The 22,504-nt window shown below is 30.7% G+C and overlaps 1 protein-coding gene across 1 annotated transcript in view; it reads right to left on the reverse strand.

The window, feature by feature from the left end:
• The window catches only part of LOC145831246 (usherin-like), a 115,050-nt gene extending 93,161 nt beyond the window's left edge, over positions 1–21,889 (reverse strand). Inside the window, exons 1-31 of the mRNA XM_082938406.1 lie at positions 21,753–21,889; positions 20,965–21,106; positions 20,144–20,294; positions 19,870–19,934; positions 19,227–19,395; positions 18,429–18,564; positions 16,734–16,914; positions 16,274–16,457; positions 15,812–15,999; positions 15,388–15,517; positions 14,981–15,078; positions 14,511–14,604; positions 13,815–14,010; positions 13,086–13,216; positions 12,660–12,818; positions 11,224–11,413; positions 10,725–10,930; positions 9,964–10,150; positions 9,534–9,647; positions 9,234–9,362; positions 8,277–8,405; positions 7,705–7,835; positions 7,181–7,302; positions 3,697–3,940; positions 3,194–3,458; positions 2,508–2,774; positions 2,010–2,185; positions 1,565–1,709; positions 1,009–1,315; positions 574–723; positions 122–316 (exon numbers count right to left, since the gene is read on the reverse strand). Of these exons, the coding sequence (XP_082794532.1) occupies positions 122–316; positions 574–723; positions 1,009–1,315; positions 1,565–1,709; positions 2,010–2,185; positions 2,508–2,774; positions 3,194–3,458; positions 3,697–3,940; positions 7,181–7,302; positions 7,705–7,835; positions 8,277–8,405; positions 9,234–9,362; positions 9,534–9,647; positions 9,964–10,150; positions 10,725–10,930; positions 11,224–11,413; positions 12,660–12,818; positions 13,086–13,216; positions 13,815–14,010; positions 14,511–14,604; positions 14,981–15,078; positions 15,388–15,517; positions 15,812–15,999; positions 16,274–16,457; positions 16,734–16,914; positions 18,429–18,564; positions 19,227–19,395; positions 19,870–19,934; positions 20,144–20,294; positions 20,965–21,106; positions 21,753–21,867 (5,096 nt within the window). The 5' untranslated portion in view covers positions 21,868–21,889. The remainder of the gene's footprint in view (positions 1–121; positions 317–573; positions 724–1,008; positions 1,316–1,564; positions 1,710–2,009; positions 2,186–2,507; positions 2,775–3,193; positions 3,459–3,696; positions 3,941–7,180; positions 7,303–7,704; positions 7,836–8,276; positions 8,406–9,233; positions 9,363–9,533; positions 9,648–9,963; positions 10,151–10,724; positions 10,931–11,223; positions 11,414–12,659; positions 12,819–13,085; positions 13,217–13,814; positions 14,011–14,510; positions 14,605–14,980; positions 15,079–15,387; positions 15,518–15,811; positions 16,000–16,273; positions 16,458–16,733; positions 16,915–18,428; positions 18,565–19,226; positions 19,396–19,869; positions 19,935–20,143; positions 20,295–20,964; positions 21,107–21,752) is intronic.
• Between the last annotated feature and the right edge of the window lie 615 nt (positions 21,890–22,504).

Below are 22,504 nucleotides of genomic sequence, written 5' to 3' on the forward strand. Positions count from 1 at the left end.
AAAGTAAAACAAACTTACTGTTTTGTGCTTATGTTAAACTTTTAAACACGCTTAAGACAAAAGCAAACAACCAACAACTTTGTTTAAAATAAAAGGTTTATTTATACAGTTTGTAACAAACCTGACGACTTGCAGATCACCAAAGTCGTCCTTCCTAGTCAAGTTGAAATCGGCTGGTATTCCCCCGAGGTAAACCCCCACGTTAGCGCCAATCACGTTCGCCCTCTGCACGTTTTCGTCGCCACCTTGTGGAGGTTCTGTTGGGGTGCGACCCGTGTAAACGTCGTCCACTTCTATGAAACCTCGTCTGTCGAATCTGTGTGAAAAAAGCAAGTTAATTTAAAAGCATGTAATTAATAATTGTTAACATCATATTTCAACTACCGAGAAAAACTAAACTGTTTATAACTTCTTTATTCACATATAAAACTACATAAGGTTATTAACTAAACTTTAATTAGCCTTTAATTAATTTATCACACAAAATAAAATCCTATTTACCTTAATTAAATTTTGACACTATGCATATCAAGCTTAAGATCACTGTTTCAATAACTACATAGAAAAACTAACCTGTTAGCTTCAATTTTATGCCATTTCCCGTCATTGTACTTCTTTCCATCGTCGTTAGATGGAGTTACTGCAGTTGCCTTGTTTTGAGTGTCGAACAAGAACCAAGGTCTACCGTCTCTCAATTGCAATACCAAGTACTCTTTTCTATATCTGTAAACAACAAACTATATGCTTAATTGCTATGATATGTTTTTATTTAAAATACTTTAGTAAAAACAAAAATTCTGAAAATAAGCTATACGCGCAAGTAAGTCTTCTTTAAAACTATACAAAAAAGTTATGAGTTATGAAAATAAGCATTTTAATTGAAACAAGTTTGAAATGAAAAAAAAATATATATAACTCTAAGTTCTTTGTTGAAAAAAAAAGTCATTGATTACAAGTAAAAAAATTTCTTTTTAATTTAGACAATAACATAATAAACAGAACTCTTACCCCTCAATACCGATGGGTGAAGCGGTAAAGAATATCAACCCGTCTTTCCTCAACGTCTTAAAATGAACCTGAATCCCGCTGTATGACGCATCAACGGGTATGACGTCACTATCGAACATGACGTAGGACTTGCCGGGAAACCTCACGCCTGATTGAACATGTAAAGGTGGTTTGGAAAGGGGAATTTCCCTCCTGTGCAGGTGGAAGGTGGGAAGGGGGCCGTTTATTTTCATCGGGTCGTCCCATTTGATGTGAATTTGGGTTTGGTTGCGGTGAGTTTGGACCGCCCTTTTCTGGCCGACTGGTGCTGTTGCATACAAAAAGTTTTGTGAATAAAACCATTGTTCTATACAGCTGCTACAAACATAATTGGTTTTCAACGTGAGTAAAAGTTTCAATTATAAATAGTATAACGTTTTACATTACTTTTCGTTTAATATTTCGTTGAATTAGCTTAACTTTTGCATCGAATAGTTTTTAGTAAAGTTTTATAGCAATTTTCCATTCGCCACAAAACTAATTCTTCAGTTTGGCACATAGCTTTTATTCAACCTACCAGCAGGTAGAGTGGTGGTTTTCTCAGAAGTACTTGTAACGCAACCGACAGAATTGCACAACCTCATTTTGAACTCGTACTCGGTATACGGTTTGAACCCTGATGCTAGGAAGTTGGTTACTTTTTCATTGCCAGAGAATATTACCTAAAATAAAAACACATGTTGTTATGAAACAATAAGATAAAAATGTTAAATTGGTTTAAGTGTTTGTGGAAATGTCAATGACACTTGACAAACTTATTCAGATTAAACGACGTTTTGTTTATTGTCAATTAGTTATGTACCATAAGAGTTTTAGTTTTGAACAAACTAAATTCGTAAAAAAATTCTAAATTTATCAATTACAAATAGTCTTGTGTTGTTAAAATCTACCTTTCTCAACTAAAAATAAACTTTTAACGACTTAAATAATAAAAGCATATAAGTATTTAGTAATGATCTTACTTTGTCTTCTTTTTCAGGGGCGTAGGGGTTGACGTCCCTGTTGGAGGTTACCATGACAACCTGATACATGACAACGAGGCCCCTCACTTCGGTCACCATGTCGGGTATTTCCCATGAAATGTTGACGTCAGATGACGAAATCGGATCGAGTTGAGGGGGAGGCATGAAGACTGGTTCTAATCAAAAATATGTAATTGAACTTTTTTAAATTATTCAAATTACCAGTAATAACACAAATTTTCAGGTTTCAAACCATTAAAAACATAATTGACCCACTAATTTACTTCGAAAAATTTAGCATGTATTTCCGGTATTTTAAATTTAATTTGCTTACTTCTTATTCTTAAAGCTTCTCTTCAATAAATTTGAAAGTGCCTTATCAAAAATTAAAATAGTTATACGGTAGAAAACAGATTATTGTAAAACTATATAAACATTTATTAAAGTACAAAAGTCATTAAAGTAAGTTTAATTAAATTTTGTTTTAAAAAAATTTACCTCCTTCCAGGGTTCTGGCGGTTATCCAGTTGCTCCTCACCGACCCCAGGCTGTTCCAGCTTGTAACGAGGAACTCGTACTCTGTGAACGGTACCAGATCCTCCACCGTGAAGTTAGTCTGTGGGGGGTCCACATGTCCCCTATGATCATATGGTGCACGCGGGTTGAACGCCCCGTATGTTTCGAATATGACTTTCTGAAGCGGGTTGTTGGACCCTGTGTGGTCAGGTTTGCCACGCATCATCAGCTCATACTGTATTATTATACCTGAAATATAAATTGACGATTGCTGTATAACTTCAGTTCAAATTTTTGAAGGAGATTTAGATTTCTTATATACTATTTATGTTTATTAGTTAAATATAAATAAAACTACTGAAAATATTCAACTGAACTTGTTTTGAAAAGTTTTAGTTTACTTTAGCATTAATGCTACTTATATAGCAACTAAGTTTTAATGCTATGATCTAAGAAAGCATTTGTTGTTTAGTACGAATAGTACTATAATAAAGATTTCTAAAAGTTTCTGTTAATCAGTGTTCATGCTAAAAATAATAATAATAGCTATTAACAAACAATAAGATCGAAGTTCAGTTTGACCTAGAATCAAGTTTTCATTTACCATTTTTTTATTACTTAACAGTTCATTTAATTCTCATAACAAATGTTTACAATCAAATTTTTACCATTAGCTCTCTCAGGTGGTTCCCATTCAACATACAGCGACGAGTTAGACAGCGCGGTGACGTTAGGGGGATACTGGTCGCTGGGGGCGTCCTCGGTCGTCATGGCAACCACCGGTTGGGAATCCCCGCAACCCCCACTCGTGCACGCCCTCAGCACGAACGTGTAGTTGGTGAATGCGTTTAGCGTTTCTATGGTGACTCGGGTTTCCAACCCCCTGTAATGGGTGGTTACGTCATCAGTGTATGGTGGGTCGCTTGATGTTGACTGTAAAAAAAAATTAAAAGTTTTGCTTCAAGAAAGTTTCAAAATACTATGACAAACAAACGAAAATGTACAAAAAAGCATGACAGAAGCGATGAAAAAATATCTAGATGCTTGGTGATACTATTACAAATAAAAAAAATGCGATTGCCTTTTAGAACTTATAATTCTAGTTTTGTTCCGAATATTTGACAATGTGTTAAGGTTTTTAAATTCGACTAAAAAAACAATAACAATTAACCTGCAGCACGTAAGTTTCAATGGGTCCGTGCGCCACCTCGGGCTCGCCCCACTCGAAAACCCCCATTTTGTTTGTGACGTCACTAACCAACAACGACGGCATCCCGGTGGGGATTCCCGCAAGAGTGCGCACCCTAGTGGACGGCGACTTGGTGTTTCCCCCCTTGTTGCTGGTTTCCAGTAAGTAGGTGTACTGGGTGTAGGGCAACAAGTGGGTGTCGTTGAAGTGATTGTCCTGGTACGGTCTGTGGAAAAAAGTGTAAGGGTATTTAGTTATATTTTTTTAATTTCTAATTCATAAAATAAAAAATTGCTTTGAAACTGTTTCTCTCATTAATAATACCTTTAGAATTTTGACTTTTTTTTTTGAGTTTATTACTTTCGTAATGATTTTTATGCTTGTTATTGTAATAGTGTAAACAAAGTACATTGTAGATTTAATAAACGTGCACATCAAATGCAATATACAACATGCTTTTTTGTATATAAACGTTTAGATCATATTATACAACAGTAAAGAATTGTTTTTTAGTCTGTACCAAAGAACTTTACATTTCTATGATATTCTAACCAACCTCAAAAGAAACTTAAGTTAATAAAATAGTTTTTGTAACAGATAAGTTTCTAGAAATAAATAGTTAAGAGTAAAAAGGTTTTAATTATATATATTTCAACAAATTTTAACTTGTTTACCATAATTCGTACAAGAATGTACTACGGTAGTTAGAAAACTGTTTGAGTAAATATAAAATACTTAAATAACTAATGAAGTTTATTTATAGATAAAACAGTTATTAAACTTTCAAAGATTAACTTAAAGTGTAAAAGAAAATGAGTCAACTGAATACTTTGACTGTTCAAAAAAAAAAGTAGTAGAGTTAATTACAAATTATCGAAGGAAAGTTATCAAAATCCTAATATAATAAAACAATATTGTCAATAAGAAACTCATCCAAAAGTTTCATTAAAAAGCAGATTTATAGTTTTGTTTTTTCAACAGTTAGATGACCGAGTTAACTAAATTATATTGTGGTCATTTTGTTCAACAAAAATTAAATTCAAATTAAAAAAAAAAACAACAGTTCACTTTAAGCAAAGGATATTTGTCAACAAAATGTAAAAGTTATTAGTTTAATTTTATTAGTTCAAAAAAGTCCACAAATATACGTCACATACAATTAAATCTGCTTAAAAAGAATAAAACCGAAAAAATTGTATACATATGAAAGACATATCAAAGCAGCAGTTTTCTTACATCTTCAAAGCTGTGTATAGTAAAAAAGCATAAAGAAACATTTGGTAATATGTATATAACGTAAACCAGTTTTTTGGTTCTTTTTGAAATAATAAACTTTCAAGAATATCTGAAACGTAGTCTGTAGAAGCAAAAAAAAAAAGTAAGTAAAACTCTGTGCACAAAAAACTTATACGCATAATATAATGAGTTTTTAAGAAACTTACCATGAAAGTAGAAAAAAGTAAATAAAAAGTTTAAATTAAAGTTTTGTTTAGTATGAGAAGTTAAGCAACAATGACACTTTTTGTTGACGAAACATTCAACCTACAGCCATTAAAAATGCACGAAAAGTTCCATAAAAGAGAAGTTTGAATTATTGATAACTGTAATTGAAGATCAGCTGTGTAAAAGAAATTAGGTTGTCACAAATAATTCTAATTGCGACGCACTTGCGAAAAAGGTAATTGATCACGTACCGACGACAATTATGACGTAATAAGTACTTCTGATGTATAATGCACGATGCATTTGATGTGAAACATATCAAAAAAGTATAAGCGTTTTGAAAAGTGAATTTTTTTTCTTGAAATTGTAAGAACTTCATTTTGTATGTTTTGTAAAAACAGTAAATTCGACAAAACTAGACAAAAACTTTTGAAACAGTTTATTAAAAAGTCAATAGATTGTAACTTAAGTTACATTACAAGTTTATTTAAGTTTAAAACAAAAGTTTTAAGTACAATTTTTAACTTATTTTATGTGTTTGTTCAAATTAAAAATAAAAACTTGAAATAAATATAATACATTTAATGTTTGTTGTGAATGACAAGCTTACTAAGGCTTTCAAGTACTTGAAATAAATTAATTAAGCTTAAGTATGTATTGTTTGCAGCAAATTAAGTTCTCTATAAAGGTATTTCTCTTTACAGTTGTAATTAACAAATGAATTGAAAATTGTTATTAAATTAACTGTTTGAAAAAATGTTTGAGTTATTAAAGTGTGTTCGTAGAGTTTTTTTACTTGTAATCAATGAAATTTTAGGCTAGCTAATAAATTTTCTTAACTTTTTTATTATATTGCAATGAAAAGTAGACAATAAAATTTTTTTTTATGCTTTTTTAGCTGCTTTAATAAGATTTATTTTGTTCTAATAATAAAGTATTCTAATTTAACTCTAAGCTTTAGTAGAACATTTTTCAAAAAATTAAGTTAAATCTACAAAATCAAATGTATATTAAAACATTCTATATCTAAATTAAACGATTTTGTTTACAAAATTAATTTATCAACTTGAAAATTTTATTTTACAAAAAACTACTTGAGAAGCTGAATAGATCTAATTAAAATAACTTGTTTTTAACTTTAAATATTCAAATATGATTTAATACAGTATTACAAAAAAAAAAGATAAGTTCACTTGCTAACAAACAAACATACAACAACCATGCATTTATTCAGCCTTGAGCGACAATCAGTCCAAAACTAACTTTTTATCCGGCATATTACGACGTATCCGTCTATGCCAGTACCTAATCACTCTACGTTTGCTAAAATGCATTTTATTATTACACAATTTTTATGCAAATTAATGAAAAACGCTGATTATGACCTATAAATTATTACCCTTTTTTTAGTCTAATTTACCAACTTTTAAGAAAATGAAGTTTGTCTTTTTTTAAAACTAGCTTTAAGTGTTAATTAATAAACTGTAACTTTTTTATTAAAAATTAGAACAAACTGCGTTTAAAAAATATATAAACGTTTCCGACTCAAAGTATGAAGATTTATTTTTTGTAAAAGTTATTTGTCATTTCCAGCAAACTAACAAAATTAATTCAATGTTTGACTTAATGTTTCATTACAACGTCATTTATGCTATGACGTCATAATGAAGCATTGAGCTTGTTTGTGGTGACATTTTGCAACCACGTGTTAATTTTTACAAGGCATATAAATGAAGCACAAAAATGTCACCACATCAATCACAAGCCACTCAATTCTATTTATTGACCTCAGCGTTTTAAATAGTAAACAAAAAAATCAAAAAAGTAAAGTTTACGAACAGACAAATAAAATAAGCTAGTGAAGAAATTAATAAACTCCAAAATAACTTTATTTCAACGTAGTCAAGTTTAAAGCAATACATAAAAATTTCGCGTGAGGTCAATAAACAGTTTATTCAAACAATGCAACTAATCGAATACTAACACGTCACACTACTATGAAAATTTATGACGTCACACTTACTCGGTGTCGTTGACTTGGTAGATGATCTTGTCATCCCTCATCAGTTTGTATGAGAGCTGATCCCCGTTGGGAAGATCAGGAGGAAGCCACATCAGTTCCACCCAACTTTGCGTGAAGTTCACCTGGAGATGAAAACTTAGTTAAAGTGTTCAAGTTTAAAGTGTAATGGAGTTTACGAGGCGTAAATAGGTAATTAAAGTTTAATGAAGAGTTTTTATGTTAACACCTTTAAACATATGCTTTGATAATAAGCCTAACTAGAAACTTGTATTTACTATTGTTTTTAAATTTAATGGTTTTAATTAACATTATTTGAAAAATAACTGTCAAATATAAGACTTAGTATTGCTAAAGCAGTAAAACTTGACTTTACAATAGTATTATACTAATTTATGACTTAAACACGATTAAAGTTTGAGATATAACCCAATGTTAACAACATGTTTTTATTTTTCCGTTTATTAACTTAATTACTAACAACATTTACTTGTTATTTTTTATACTTAATATAACTAGTTACTAACAACAGTGGGTGCGGGTTGTTGTTGGGGATGCGAGTAACAACCGAGCGGGTTTGAAGCAGTCAAAAAACTCGAACCTTTCTTACATTTGCTGCATTTCCTACCCACCACATTTCCCTTGCATTCACACTTGCCTGTTTGTAATTTAGAATGGATAAATATTTTTAACTATAGACACTTTTGTTAATTTTGCGCTCTTAAAAGTTTAGTTTTATACATTACAACCTTTACAACTTCATTTTGTTTTGTATCTTAAAACTTTGTTATACAAAAAGATTAAAATTTTTGAGTAAAATGAGACATAATTAAGAAGATAATACTTACAGCTTGGTACTGGTTCAATGTTAATTTATGTAAAAACTTTGAGTTAAACTAAAACAACCAAGCTTGTAAACGCTTAATAAAAAACACCTTATATATGTACTAACTTAATTAGCTAGTAACATACTTACTTATACAATTTATTGATTTTATTTATTTTAATCTATATTGTTTATATTAACCTGTAACAGTATCTCACTGAGTAGATTTTCTACCAGATTCATTATATATATAAATAGCTTAATTAAATTTACCAGTAACAGTGTCACACTGAGTAGATTTGCTACCCGCTTCATTGCACTCACACTTTTCACAAGTTCCAAACAATTGATGGAAACTGAAGAAGGAAGGTTTGCACTCGTCACATCTCCTACCTGTTACTCCTGTTAATAATTTTTTTATAGTATAAAAGAAATATAAATTTCAAAATATGATTTTAATAAAAAAAAGTTTGCACTTGTCACATCTCCTATTTTACTACTGTAAAAAATATGTGGTCAATATAAACGATTAATAGATTTTTAATATTTTTCGTTTGCTAAATATTAAAGTTCTAGTTTATGTCCTACTAGTTGCTCCTTTTGTAAACAAGAAAACTTGTTTTTAAATCTATCAAATCTGCATTCAGTTACTCCTCTTATAATAAACACGTACCATTAACAGTAACCTCCTGTTTTAATATAAGAAAATAATTATAAGTAGTAAAAATATGTTTTTAATAAAATGAAGTTTTGCACTCGTCACATCTCCAATTTTTTACTCCTGTTGAAAACAAGATGTGAATTATCAAAACCTTTTGCATTGTCTTAAGCATTCATAAAAACAACAAGCATTTAAAAGTAATTCCTGCAATTACCTACTGTTTTTGTTATAAACAGAATGATTGCTAAATTTTATGTATGGTTTGTATAAAAAGTTGTTCAAAATAAAATTTTTTCTAAGTTCCGATTACGTTTTATCGCAAATATATTTTCAAAGCAAGACAAGTTTTTTCTATAAAATTAACTTATTGTGAATTTTTAGCGTACAAGAAAGTATTAACTATATGTAACTATAGTAACATACACTAAAATATGAATAGAAACAAATACTTCAAGTAAAAACAAAATACTATTAAGCTATCTGCAATCGATATCGCTATTCACTCAATATTAAATTTAAAATAGTGTTAATAAATTTACTTCAGTTATATAAGCAGTATATTTACCAACCAGCGCCTGTATCTTCGGGTTTACAGGGACACTGACCCGAAACCGGATCACACTTCTGATTAAGGCTTCCCGCTTCGTGACAATCGCAAGTCAGACATCCCGACTCGTTCTTCGGTGGCAAGTAGAATCCTATTTAATAATTTACAGACTAACAAGTTGCAGTTAAAGTTGTTATACAAAACAAACTATTATACACAATATTATGTTGCAATATTAATAAACACTATTTAAATTTTGCGAGCACATTTAATTGTTACATTTAAAGAATACTTTTAATATTATACTACTGTTAAGACAAACCTTCAGAGCACATATCGCACCTTCTACCTTCTCTGCTCGGCAGGCAAGCGCATTGACCTTTGTTAGAATCACAAACGAGTTCATGTGGCGCCAATTGGTCACCCAACGCTGTTCCTGTTATAAAAATTATTTGGTTGTTATAAATTTAGAATATTAGTCTTTTGATTTTTTACTTGTCAAGTATTTAATAGATGTTATTTCAAATTCAAATTTTTTATTCAGTTTAAATCTAACATTTTTACATTTAGAAAGTTGGTTGAGAAATATAATTACAAAGGTATTAAAATTATTTCAGTTTAATAATTGGACACAATAATGGTTGGTTCCCAGTTATTGCAGTTTTTAATCTTAAAGAAAACATTTATGAGCTACGAAGTCATTTAATTTGAGAAGTTTACAACTTCTGCTTTCATCTGAAAAATCATCCAACCTTTAGGATCGCAGTTGCAAGGTTCGCAACCGTCCGGGTTCTTCACCCTCAAACCAAACGTGTTGCCCCTGCACAGGTTGCAGGTCCTCCCTGTCACGTGATGCTTGCACGTGCACTGACCTGTGATGTCACAAAGTGCTGACTGGTTCACCGAACCACGCTTGTCGCAACCGCACGGTTCGCAACCCTGTTTGATTGTGGTAAATATAAGTATTATTAGGTTTATGTAGCTTGAAAACAATTGAAGTACGAAAAAACATGGTTCTTTAAAATAAGTAATAACTAAGAATAGTTTAATCAAAAAACAAAGCGTTTAAAATGAAGCTTGCAATGTTTTGTTGTTTGATGATTTGAGTATCGTCGTACAAATGATATGAACACGGATCATAAATTTTTGGATAAAGCGAATTTTAGCTATAAGGCTTTTGACAAACGTATTAAACCTTAACTATAATTTTATTAAATTAGTAAATGTTACGTTTCTTTTTTAACTTTCTATTTTTTAGCCAGCTAAGCGTTTGTTAATTCAGGTAGACGTTACTTAATTTTTTGCTTTAGAAGTCATCTAATGTTTTTTTTTTTTGGATTGACCAGCTAAAACGCTATCGAGTTGCAGATTGTAAAAGTAACTTAATGTTTGATAATTTTTCTCAAACAAAATTTCTAGTAGTTTTAAACTAACCAATTCGTTATCAACTTGCACATTGTACAAGTGACTTAATTTCTAATAATTTTTCCTCAAACAAAATCTACAAACTAACCAATTCGTTATCAAGCTGCAGATTGTAGAACGTGTCCTTGCACAAGCTGCAGTCCCTCCCCATTGTGTTCGACTTGCAAACGCACTGACCCGTTTCCTTGTCGCAGTGCGTGCCCGGTACACTCCCTGCCTCGTTGCACTCACAAGCCCTGCATCCGTCATCTGCCAGACCGTAGAACCCGTTCATACACTCGTCGCATAGCATACCTTGAATGGGTAAAATTATTAAGATATCAAGTTTATTTAATTTTGTTTTTTATATGTTTTTGCTTAATAAACCTGAAATAAACAAAAACTTTGTATAAGGTACTTTTGAACTTTTCAGCTAAAATAATTTTACATTGTATTTGACATAAATCAGTAGGTTTAGAATTAAGAGTCTACAAGCAACACAAACAAGATACTAAGAAAATATTTTAATTAAGCAAACCACTTTTGTAAACTTACAATTTGTTTATTCAAAATTGGCAAAAAAAGATTTTAATACAAAAAATTCAAACCTTCGACATTCTCCTTGCACAAGCACTGCCCATCATTAGGGTTACAGTACGGATCAATCGACCCTGTGACGTCACAGAGACACTCCTGGCACCCGTCGTCGTTGACGTCATCGAGCAGCTTGAATCCGGGTTTGCACTCGTCACACTTGAGTGATTTCACGTTCAATTTGCACAAGCACTGTCCTGATTTCTGTGGTAAAATGTACTATAAAATTTTTGGAAAAACTATAAGTTGTAAGGCAGGGTGAGCACTATTTGTTGAATTATGATTTTTTTTATATAACACAATATAAACTATCTTTTGAAACAATAAGTTCGTATTAGATAATATTTTTTTATGATATTATTTTCTGCTAGTTTTGTTACATTCTTTCTATTAAATTCACTCATTAAACTTTCACGTTTAACTTACACTCACACTGATGACTGTGTTAAAAAATTAAAAGTACTTTTGAAAGACTAAAGTTCATATCTAAAGCACTGTATGTTTTCAAATATGTAATTAGTTTTACATGTCAAAAACTACAAAGTTTTGCAGACATATCACTCTTCTGCACTGACCTGTTTTCTGTGTTTAATGTACTTAATTGAATATGTTTTAGAAGAGTTGACTTTTTATTTGAAGTTTACACTATTTCTTAAAAGGTGAGTTAACTTACACATTCAAAATAACATATTTTATAAACAGGTATTCTTTTGTCTTACTTATTCACATTTAATAAAAAGTAGTTTGTTTTCAAACTGTATGTCTTAAAACACAGAGCTTTGTAGCCAAAACTTTCTTAAAAAACCTGCACTGTTTTGTAGAACAACTTTATGAAGTAACACGTTTATAAACATTAATATAATTATCAATAGATTACTGGATTACGAGTGAAAGTCTGTTTGTTGGTCCGATTAAATTGTTCAAGCATTAAAGCAATATCTTAATACTTTAAGACAAACTTTTAATACAGATCTTTGATCAGAATAAGCATAATTAAAAAACTCAACTAAATAAAATAAATATTATTAAACAATACAGTTTTATGTCGGAATGAACAAACAAGGGTCACAAATAAAACGTTGTTTTTTTTTGATTTGCTTAGATCGCACTAGCGTTAAAACAATATTTTAGTTTTATTTACGCAAAGTTTTAATTTTTAATTCTAAAAATACTTTTAAAATCGAAAACCTTTAATCGAAATATTTAATTTTAAAAGCTCAACTTAGCAAAACATTTACTCTTAAATAATACGGTTTTTTATAATAATAGAGAAGAGTAAAAACTCTTTTTCTTATTACGCTTAGATCGAACAACTTTTCTAGTAATGTTTAAATTTTTTATAACGCAAGGTTTAAAAAAAAAAATACTTCAAAACAAAAATAATTTAAAAGCATAACTTAATATTTCAAAAAATAACACACAACACTATTTTATCTACCCATCAACGTACCGCATCACAAGTAATAGTTCTGTTTCTAGTTCCTCTCAGATCGCACAGGCATTCCTCACAGCCATCATCATTAGTTTTTGTTAAATTGAAATACCCGTCTATGCACTGGTTGCACCTCCTCGATTGTACTTTCGGTTTGCAATCGCACTGACCGTCGATCTGAATGAAATTGTGTATAAAAGCTTTGATAAATGTGTTTTTAATAAATAATTTAAATAGAATACAGTTTAATGGCGTTGATTTATAACTGTACTTTAAACTAAGACTAACAGAAAAATTTAAGTATATTAATAAACTAAAACTTTTTATTAAAGCAGATTTTAGCTAACTTTTACAGGATTAAAAGTTGTTATTTCTCTAAAGCCTGTTAGACTTTAAAGTAGTTGAAATGTGATACTAATGTTTTATGTACAAATCTGCACCTACCTTTTCACAATCAGTTGTCGCATTCACTGTTCCTGCCCTGGCGCACAAACACTTCTTGCAAACTTTAGGGTCGTCCAGGGCTTTTGTGGATGGGCGGTAGAAATTCTTTTTGCACCGTTCACAAAACCTTCCTGTAAATGTAAGTCATATAATTGTACAACGAATGTTGATTGCTTAATAACGACTATACTTCAATATGCTCTGTCTAAAGTTTAGACTCTAAACTGTGTATAAAATTCAACAACGTTTTAGATCGTTTGGTTTTCTACACAATTCCCCGAGTAATCGTTAAACTGAATTGTAATAAAAATGAAGCTTAATCTAACTACAAAAATGTTCATAAAAAGACGTAAAGCTTGTACCACAATAAACATTAAAATATTAAATTTAATAGCATAGTAGCCATAACTTGAAGGCTTTTAAAGTGAATTTAACATGAAAGCAGACTAAAAGGTCTGAATTAGTTTACGCAAAAATACTACAAAGTGCATAAAAAGCAAAACATAATTGAAATAGTTTTAGTTAAAAAGCAACACAGCTGCTTACAACTATCAATTTTGTTAACTGAAAGCTTTTTCAATTAACTGGTCTAAATATTTTTATCAATTTTGAATCTAAAAAGATCTGCATATTTGAATCATTTGGATACTTTAAACCTTTTAGTGCACCTTAAACATCAACACAATTCCTTATACACATTAAACATAGCAATAATTTTTTAACATTAACCAGTTGTCTGATGCTTGCAGTCGTCGCACACTCCTCCTCCCCCCACGAAGTGATCATCAGCGTTTTCGTCCACTGTGACGTCATAATGACACGAATCGGCGTGCTTGTTGCATTCGCACTTCTTGCAGTTGTATACGTTCTCGTAATCGTTCATGCGGAACGGCTTGTCGTTGTACAAAGGCTGACACCTTTCACACTAGATTTTGTTTTTAATACTTTATTATTGTTAAAGAACTAATTTCTTTTTAACTGTTTATTTTTCTAAATATCATCAAATGCTACTAAATCGGCTAGCACTTTTAACATTGAAAAATTATTATTAGTTTTTTGTTTAAACTAACGAACGTCCTTTTAACTGCAACATACTTATTTGTAACTATTTTTTTTTTATTACCAAAAAATAGTTTTTGAGAACCTTATAAATTCTATATGTTTAGTAATATAAAGTTATAAGCATATTAAGCTTACTTTATCAAAAACAACTTGGTTTGAAAGTAGTAGATTCTTTAATTAATACTTAATTTTTGACTTACTAAACTAAATTAAATAACGAATATACATAATTTAGTTAACAACAATTAAAATCAGCGGCTTTAAAAAATAATAAAGCACCTTACTTTTACGTTTTGTTCTTAAGCTTAATCTACCATACTTATACTTAAAATGTACAGCACATATGTACTGACTGTTACATACCTGGTAACCCTCGGTAAAACTTTTAGGGTCGCATCCGCACTGGTAAGGGTTCATCTCAACATCGCAACTCTTGGCGTGCCCGTTACAAAAACATCTACAAAAATAAATTTGTATGAAATAGAGAAGAAATAAAAATGTGTTGTATTAAGTTACATAAAGGTTTTATTTAGTATATGTTAAGCTTGTTTTCCATTGTGACTAAAATACCGCAACAACAGAGTTTTCTTGTCAAATAAGGAATGTTATTAACTAGACAATCTTGAGTCAAGCGGTTATGTTTAATTTCTTTTTACTCTTAATTTATTAACAAAAAATGTATGAGCATTAAAAAAAAAGGAAATCAATAACAACAGACCAAATAAAAATAGACTTAACATTTTTTGTGTTATGGCAACCCTGTATTTAGAGTAATCAAAAATATCAAAATATGCAAAAAAAAAGTATTTTATAATTAAAAGGTACGAAATAACCTTCCCATGATTTTGACTTCCTTCACTGCGTAGTATTTATGACCAGCTTGAGTATCGGATGCGGTGGTGAAATATTGTTCTCTGAAGAACAATGCTATCTGTGATAAATAAATTCGTGAAGTATTACTCTGACTTTTATTCAAAACTGATAGGTTCTTAATATAAGCGAACTCATTTGTAAAAGCAGCCAAGTAAGCAAAATGCTAAAGTCATTCTTAATTATACAATAACACAAGGAATACCTGAAACACACAAAATAACATCATCAAATAACTTAAATACTTAGTTCATTTTGATATGTACGAGGTTATACAGTGTTTAGTAAGTTTTTATGAAATGTTTCGACGAACACAAAAAGTCATTTTACATTAAAACCAGTTTAACTTGTTGTAAGAGATGCACTTCACCTTTTTAGCCCTCATAAACAGCATGAGGTCCTTATTTCCGAATACGTCATCAGCCCCGGGCCTTCCGTTGGGCTCGGCAGGCAACATTGAAAACGTCACGACACTCCCCTTTGCCGGTATGTGCTCCTGACTGTGAATTGAATACTACACTTTTATCATTACAGCTTTATTTACGTATAAAATAGTTTAAATTTCTTATTACGACTGTAGGCGAATTAGTTTAAACAAGGAATTACAAAAATAGGCGCTATTAGTTATTATGAGGCAACAACTAGTAAGTAGACGAAAATTAAAATGGGGTAATATTTTTATTTTTACTCAAGTATCAGTTATTAATTTATACTTTTTTACTTTTGTTTATGCATATTTATTATAAAAGTTTTGACAGCTTTAAACTTGTATTATCATTTCAATTTTTTCTCACCCTGGAAACTGCTGGCACTGAACTTCGGTTGGCGACGCGAGAGTCTGGTTCGCCTCCTTCATGAACCTCCCCACGCAGTCCAACGAAAACTCCTGCCACTTCTCCTTGCCGTCGGTTGAAAGAGAGTACCGCTCGATGGTGACATCCAGCGGGAGAGCGTTGTAAAACTCCACGCTGACGTGGTAGATCTGCGGGTGACGTAATAAATTGTTTGCATTGTTGTTTTAGAGAAGTTCATTTTAGGAAGCATGCTATGTAAAAACTATTTTCTTCTTGATAACATTTAGGTCATTATAACTCAAAGGTTTGATCGATGCAGCAAAAAAGTTTAAAAGAATAAAAAAGTTTACAAAACAGCAACAACTTCATATTTTTTCTAAATTCAACTTATAGCTTTAACAAAATAAAAATTGTGCAAATAATTTTAAATATTTTAATATGATAATTATCCTGCAAACAAACCTCATACTCTCCGTTGTGAAGGTCGATGTTTATTGCCAACCCTCCGATCTGGTAAACGTTGGTGCTCGATATCCACGCGGTGTCGCTGTCTCCGTCGTTTATGAACTCCTTCGGGTGAGCTTTCTCGTTCAGACGGCTTACCCTGTCCTCGGTCGTGTCCGAGACACCGTTCTGTATGCAGAACCTGAAAAACATGATTTGTCACAAAACTGTCTAAGGTTTGTCTAGGATGGCCATATTTATTGTGTATTTAAAATAAAGCTTACATTAAGCTTTTGTTTGTGTAAAAGACTAGTATGCAACTACAGGAAATATGTCTACAAACTTAAACTTAAATGCAGTTGTTATCCAAATAAACAGTTAATGTCTAAAATTAAAGTGCAAAACACAGTTAAAAAGCATATGCTCTTAATAACAGTTTAAAAATATTTTTTTTTATAATCTTCTTTCAACTTGAAACCTTTCTTCAATCGGGTGAACCCTGGGCGCTTCGGGCGGACACAAGCAATGAGAAAGCGTTCTCAACTCTGGGAAAGTACCGGTAGCGATCTCGTGGATTTCCCGGTTTGTAAGCGCCTCTTTGTACCACCTGACCTGCTGGATCATCCCCAAAAACTGAACCGGGTTCTCTTTGCGTGACACTAAAGTTTTTTTTTAAACTTTGAAAACCGTCCAGTTAAAGTACTTTATTTTAATTAGCTTTTGAAAAGCAATAGTAGCTACAACTTCAAGTTTTTATTACTTTTATTAGTGTAAGTCATCTTGAAAAAAACTATCATTTAAACAACAGTTACAAGTTCAAATGTTTCATGCATACTCTAAACATTACAGTTCTAAGACTACTCTACTTCTAATCAAAAAACAGCTGTATGAAAATTAAAATGTTAAGTTTTTGTGTTATTTGTTTAGAAATTCTACCTTGCCCAGGAAGCGGATTGACCCCTTGAGGGGATATAACGTTCGCGTTTTCTATTCCTTCAAGAGTGTTTACTTCGTAAGGCCTGGTGAACTGCAAGTTTGTGTGAGAAGCTTCTTTACCTTTCTTTTCCGCTACAATTTTGTTATTTCTGTAGAGACTTTAGAAATTGAATGACAAAGCAGCGGGAAACAAAGCTTGAGGTCAATCAGAGGCACAGAGACAAAACAGAAATGAAACTCAGCACAGTTTTTTAAGCCAACTTTTTGCTTTTCCAAAACTTCAGAGTTAAGGTTCAGTGCTAAGCTTTGTGTGCACAAAACTATTACGAAGTTTAAAAATTGAGTAATATTTAAATAGTTTGTTAATAATCAAATTTAAATAGCCGTATCATGCAAGCATTCATTAAATTTTGAATTAATTAATTACACCTAACAGCAAGTTAAGATTTGAAAAAATACTAAAACTTTAAGTTTAGTGAAAGTTTTAAAACTTAAACTTTAAAAGCATAGAAAGTACATTGTTAAGAACATAAACCATGCTTTCAACAAAAACAAAACTTTAAAATTATTACTGTTTTCCGAACAAGCTGCCTATCGCAAGTTCAAAGAAAATCAACCTAAACACTCTTGCATGACGATAAAATTAAAATCTGTTTTCAGTTGTTTTATGACGTCACAATGAATCGATCACAGTCATATTGTGACGTCACATTAAATGAAAGTTACATTATGACGTCACACTCACGTTGCGAAGACATTTCAGGAAGCTCGATCTCATTTTCAACGAGGAAATTTGTCAGGTTCAAATTGAGCTCGTCTATTTGATCTTCTTCTAATTGTTCCTCCGCAGTGTTTTTCAGTTCTTCTTCTTTTGTAAAAATATTAAAAACTAGAACTAATTTTCTATAAAACTACGTAAATTATTTATACCAACGCTAAAACTACACTTTTTTTAAATACTAGTACTACATAAAACTACAACTACTTTATAATTTTTTATATTTAAGCTAAAATCATTGTTTCAAACTAGTCTAGTAATGCTTTTTTTTAATTTGCATCGTAAAAGCTTAGAAATCTAAAAATTTATATAAAGCTGTTGTGTTAAAAAAAATAATGATTAAAATTAAACTTTAAGCTTATACAAACAACAATATGTTAAAAACTAAATCACTTGACGAAATTTACATAATTTTCAATCAAAGTACTTAAACTTCCATAAACTCTTCTACAAACTAACTGATGAATCTGGCACCAATTTGTGCCCTTGTGGTTCCCTTGGGGTCCATCATAGGTCCTGGGAGGTTTATCGTCGCTGCTGGAGTGCCGTCTTCACCTACTCCGTCCACGAACACCGACAACTTCGTCTCGCAAACCTGAATCAAAAGCATCAGAAAATGTTAATGAACATACTTCCTCTACAATAAAAGCCCGCAAACACTGACAATTTTACTACGAATAGTTGTAGAAAAAAATGTTACAATAATATCTATTCAGTACGTTTTTTTACTAACTTTCGCAACACATATTTTGATTACAAAAAAAGTTTTATAGCTGAAAACTAGTTTAATTTTTGGTCTTTTTAATCAAAACATGCATTTAAGTTTAGTGCATCTTTTATTAACGTTAACTGCTATATTTTTTATAATTAATGAAACATTTATTATATTTCCGTTACCTTAACAAGACTGAAAACTTAGTTTAAACAATGAAGATGTGAAGATAGTAAAAAAAGGGCTTAGAGACTGTACATAAAAACAATTCAAAAAAGATATAATTTTTATTGCACCTACTCTGTTAAGTTTATAGCACCTCAAAGTTAACTGAAAAAATCAAATGAAGCTAACTTTTTGTCTAAAAAATGATTAACTCTCTATAAACAACCTGTACAGCTTTATAACCAACTTAAAGTGTGACTTTCAAGTTAAAACATTTTCATTGTTAAATGTTAACAATCTGCACAGTTTTTTAACTTATTTATAACTTTCAAGTGAAAACCTTTTAAAATATTATACTTTTTTCACTAAATGTTCCTGACCTGCACGGCCAAATGCTGCCAAACACCGGATTGAAGGGGAATCCCTGTGACCTTCCGCACCGGCCGCCCGTTGAACCCCAGGTACTCGATGACGAAAGTCCTCTGACCGACCATGATGGTCAGCACGAACACCGGCTTGCGACCCAGGAACACTTTTTGGAGGATCGTGCTGCGAAATGTTAAAAACTTCAATTAATAGTATGTAAGCCGATGAGGATAATTTATCAAAAAAAAGCCTAGTTCTGTTAGAAATATATACGAACTAAGTATATTTTGGTCAACAAGGGTTGTCAATAATTTTTGAAGAAAATTTTGAGTTGAAAAAGTTTTAATTTTTTTTTGATATATCTTAATCAACAGTATAGTCTAATTAACTAAAAAGCTGAAATAAATTCCTTAGAAATAGCAGTTGCAAAGTTATTTAATTCTAAGTTGTTTACGTTAACATTATAAGAGTGACAAAGCATCTACAACCGAATTTATAAAAATAATTATATAAACTTTTATGAAAATGATGTTAAACTTATTAGTTAGTAAATGTTATCTTTCAGCTAAAATTTAATCGTATTTTATAATTTAAAGCCGTAAAATGTAAAGCCGAATACATAAAAAATCTCGGTAATCAAATAAAACTTTCCCTTACCCGAAATTGTTCTTTCCCTGGTTGATCCAAAGCGTCATTGTGAATGATTTCTGGAGTGCTTTCACCTGCGTTATAACACAATAAAAATAAATAATTAAAAATTAAAAATAGGTGTACAACGGTTTCAATAACTTTTATTTCGCAAACTTGACTAGTGAATGAAATAAAGTCAAATTGAATATAGTTATTTTTTTTATGGTTTTTAATATCTTGAATGCACAAACCTGTATTACAGCACAATAAAAACAAAACCCAATTTCAACGCTCTACATACCTGTGGATCGTTGGAAGTTTGCGACACGCAGGTCAAGCTCCTCCTTCCCACTTTCTGTCTGAACCTGAAAGCAGGTTCCGTTTTGATCTTCCTGTCGACGTAGGTCGGTTCCACGCACATGCCAGTGGCAGCCGACAGGAGCTTCACGAACCTGCGCGAGTGAGAATGAGTTTAGTAATCGCTTTAAAGTAATTTCCACGAGCCTTTGACAGTGGTAGCGGTGAACGGCTCAACAAATTCGATTTTAAAAAGTAAACATCGTTTATTTTTAATCAGTTCAACTCAACAAGCAGTTTTGTGTATTTTTAAGGTAGCGTTTATTACCAAAAAAACTAAAACCTCATGAAAAGGAAAAAAAAATACAAACTCGAGACTAAATAGAAGAAAAAAAATCCTTTGATATGATGCAATAAAATTGCTGTTTAAAATGTCGACTATAGTAGTAAATACAAGAAAGATCATCAACAATGTAAAGGTGTTTAATTTTATATCTTAAAAAAAAACAAGTTAAAAAAAAAACATTTAGCTGTAAATCATAGTATTCGACTTCTTTTCATTTGCATTAATCTTATATATAAGGGTTTAAAAAAGTAGATTGTAGTTTAAAAAATGTACATAGTAAAAAATATATATACAAACCAAACTCTGATTAAAGGTTAAGATTTTTGTCTTGCAAAAAGTTTTTTTTAATCTAAAATAATAAAAATGTATTAAACAAAAACTCGGGTTGAAATGTTTCGCAGTTATGTCTTCCTGTGCAGTTTTGATCACAAATTCTCTGTTAGCAACATTAAAAAAATAAAGATAATTAAAAAACGAACTCAGGTTGAAATGTTTCGGATTTTTGTCTTTTAGGGCAGTTTTGATCGCAAATTCTCTGCTCGCACACTGTCTTGTCCTTGTAGTCTTCTTTCTTATCTGGCGGGTGACAAAATTCCGACCTCCTGATGACACCGCAAGTGTCTGTAAATTGTTGTTTGTTGTTAGATAAGTTAAATGTTTTTGTCATCAGTGGTCGATAGTTATTAGGGAATCGTAAATGGGTAAGTAACAGTAAAACTATAAAACAGGAGCATTTAAAAAAAACATGCCAAAAAGGGGGTTGTTATGAAAATAAGTTTTAAAAAACCTAAAATAAGTAGGTTGGGTGCAAATTTACTAAGTCTGTTTGAATATAAGCTGCTAAAAAATCTTACAGAATTTTTTTCTCTTAATTTGAAAAAATATATATATAACTTACTGAAGGTGCCTGCTACAGTGGCTTAACTAACCTGTTAGGTTGTCAGCTTGATAAGAATAAACCAAATGTAAAAGTTACTAAATAGACTAAAACGTAGTGGTTTGCTTTAAATATAAAAAAAATAAGTAGATTAGGTGAGAGTTTAATAAATTTAGTTAAAAATGATTTTGTTAAGTAATTTAAGTGAAACTTTTTTGTTGGCAGATTAAATTAAAAAGATTTACAAAAAAAAAAAAATGTTACATACTACTATCCATATAAAACTTATTAACCAACTAGAAATATTGACAGCTTTTTGAGGTTTGTTAGATACTACTCATAAATGTAATAAAACAAAACGAAAAACCTTTACAAAACTTAACAACAAACCGAGGTCTTTTATTTCGACGGGTTTGTTTCTACCTACGTCGATTACTGGCGGTCTGGACAGTTTACCGTGGACCAAAACCATCCACAGAAACAAAAATGCTAGCTTGTACCGCATTTTCGTTAAAATTTTTTATTTAATCTGCAAAATTTAACTTTTTATTTTTTGGCTAATAAAATAAAAACTTATTTTTTAAACACTTTAAACTTTTAAATATACTTTCAGAACTGAATGTTTAAACTGAGTAGGTAAAAATAAAACAAGCTATCAAAATAATATTATTGTTATTACAACAATAATTAAATATCCATACGCTAATTTATATAAGTTTTAAATAAAAACACAGAAAAAATAAAACATCGACTATTTTATATGCAGTTTTAAAAAATTTACAGTAAAACAGACTACAGCATTAAATAAATAACTTTTGTATTTAAGACTTGAATATATTATCAAGAAAACGAGTTTTTTTCTGCGAAAAGTAAAAAAGTTTTATCTAAATTTAAATTATTAACGAACATTGCAAGTTTTAAGCTGAATTATTTATAAATATAACGAAAATAAAGACTTATACGTTCGTTCAAGTTAAATTGCATTATAAATTATTAATTAAGAAGGCGAAACTTTATTAAGTTTATAGCTAGTCTCGACATATTTTTTGTTAAGTCTAATATGTAATGTAATTTATTTTAAAAAACAACTAAAAATGTTAGAGTTATATGAAGAAATTACAATAAATAGAAAGCAACTTCTT

The sequence above is a fragment of the Thalia democratica genome, chromosome 3 (genome assembly GCF_965202585.1).
Source record: "Thalia democratica chromosome 3, ktThaDemo2.hap1.1, whole genome shotgun sequence".
Lineage (NCBI taxonomy): Eukaryota > Metazoa > Chordata > Thaliacea > Salpida > Salpidae > Thalia > Thalia democratica.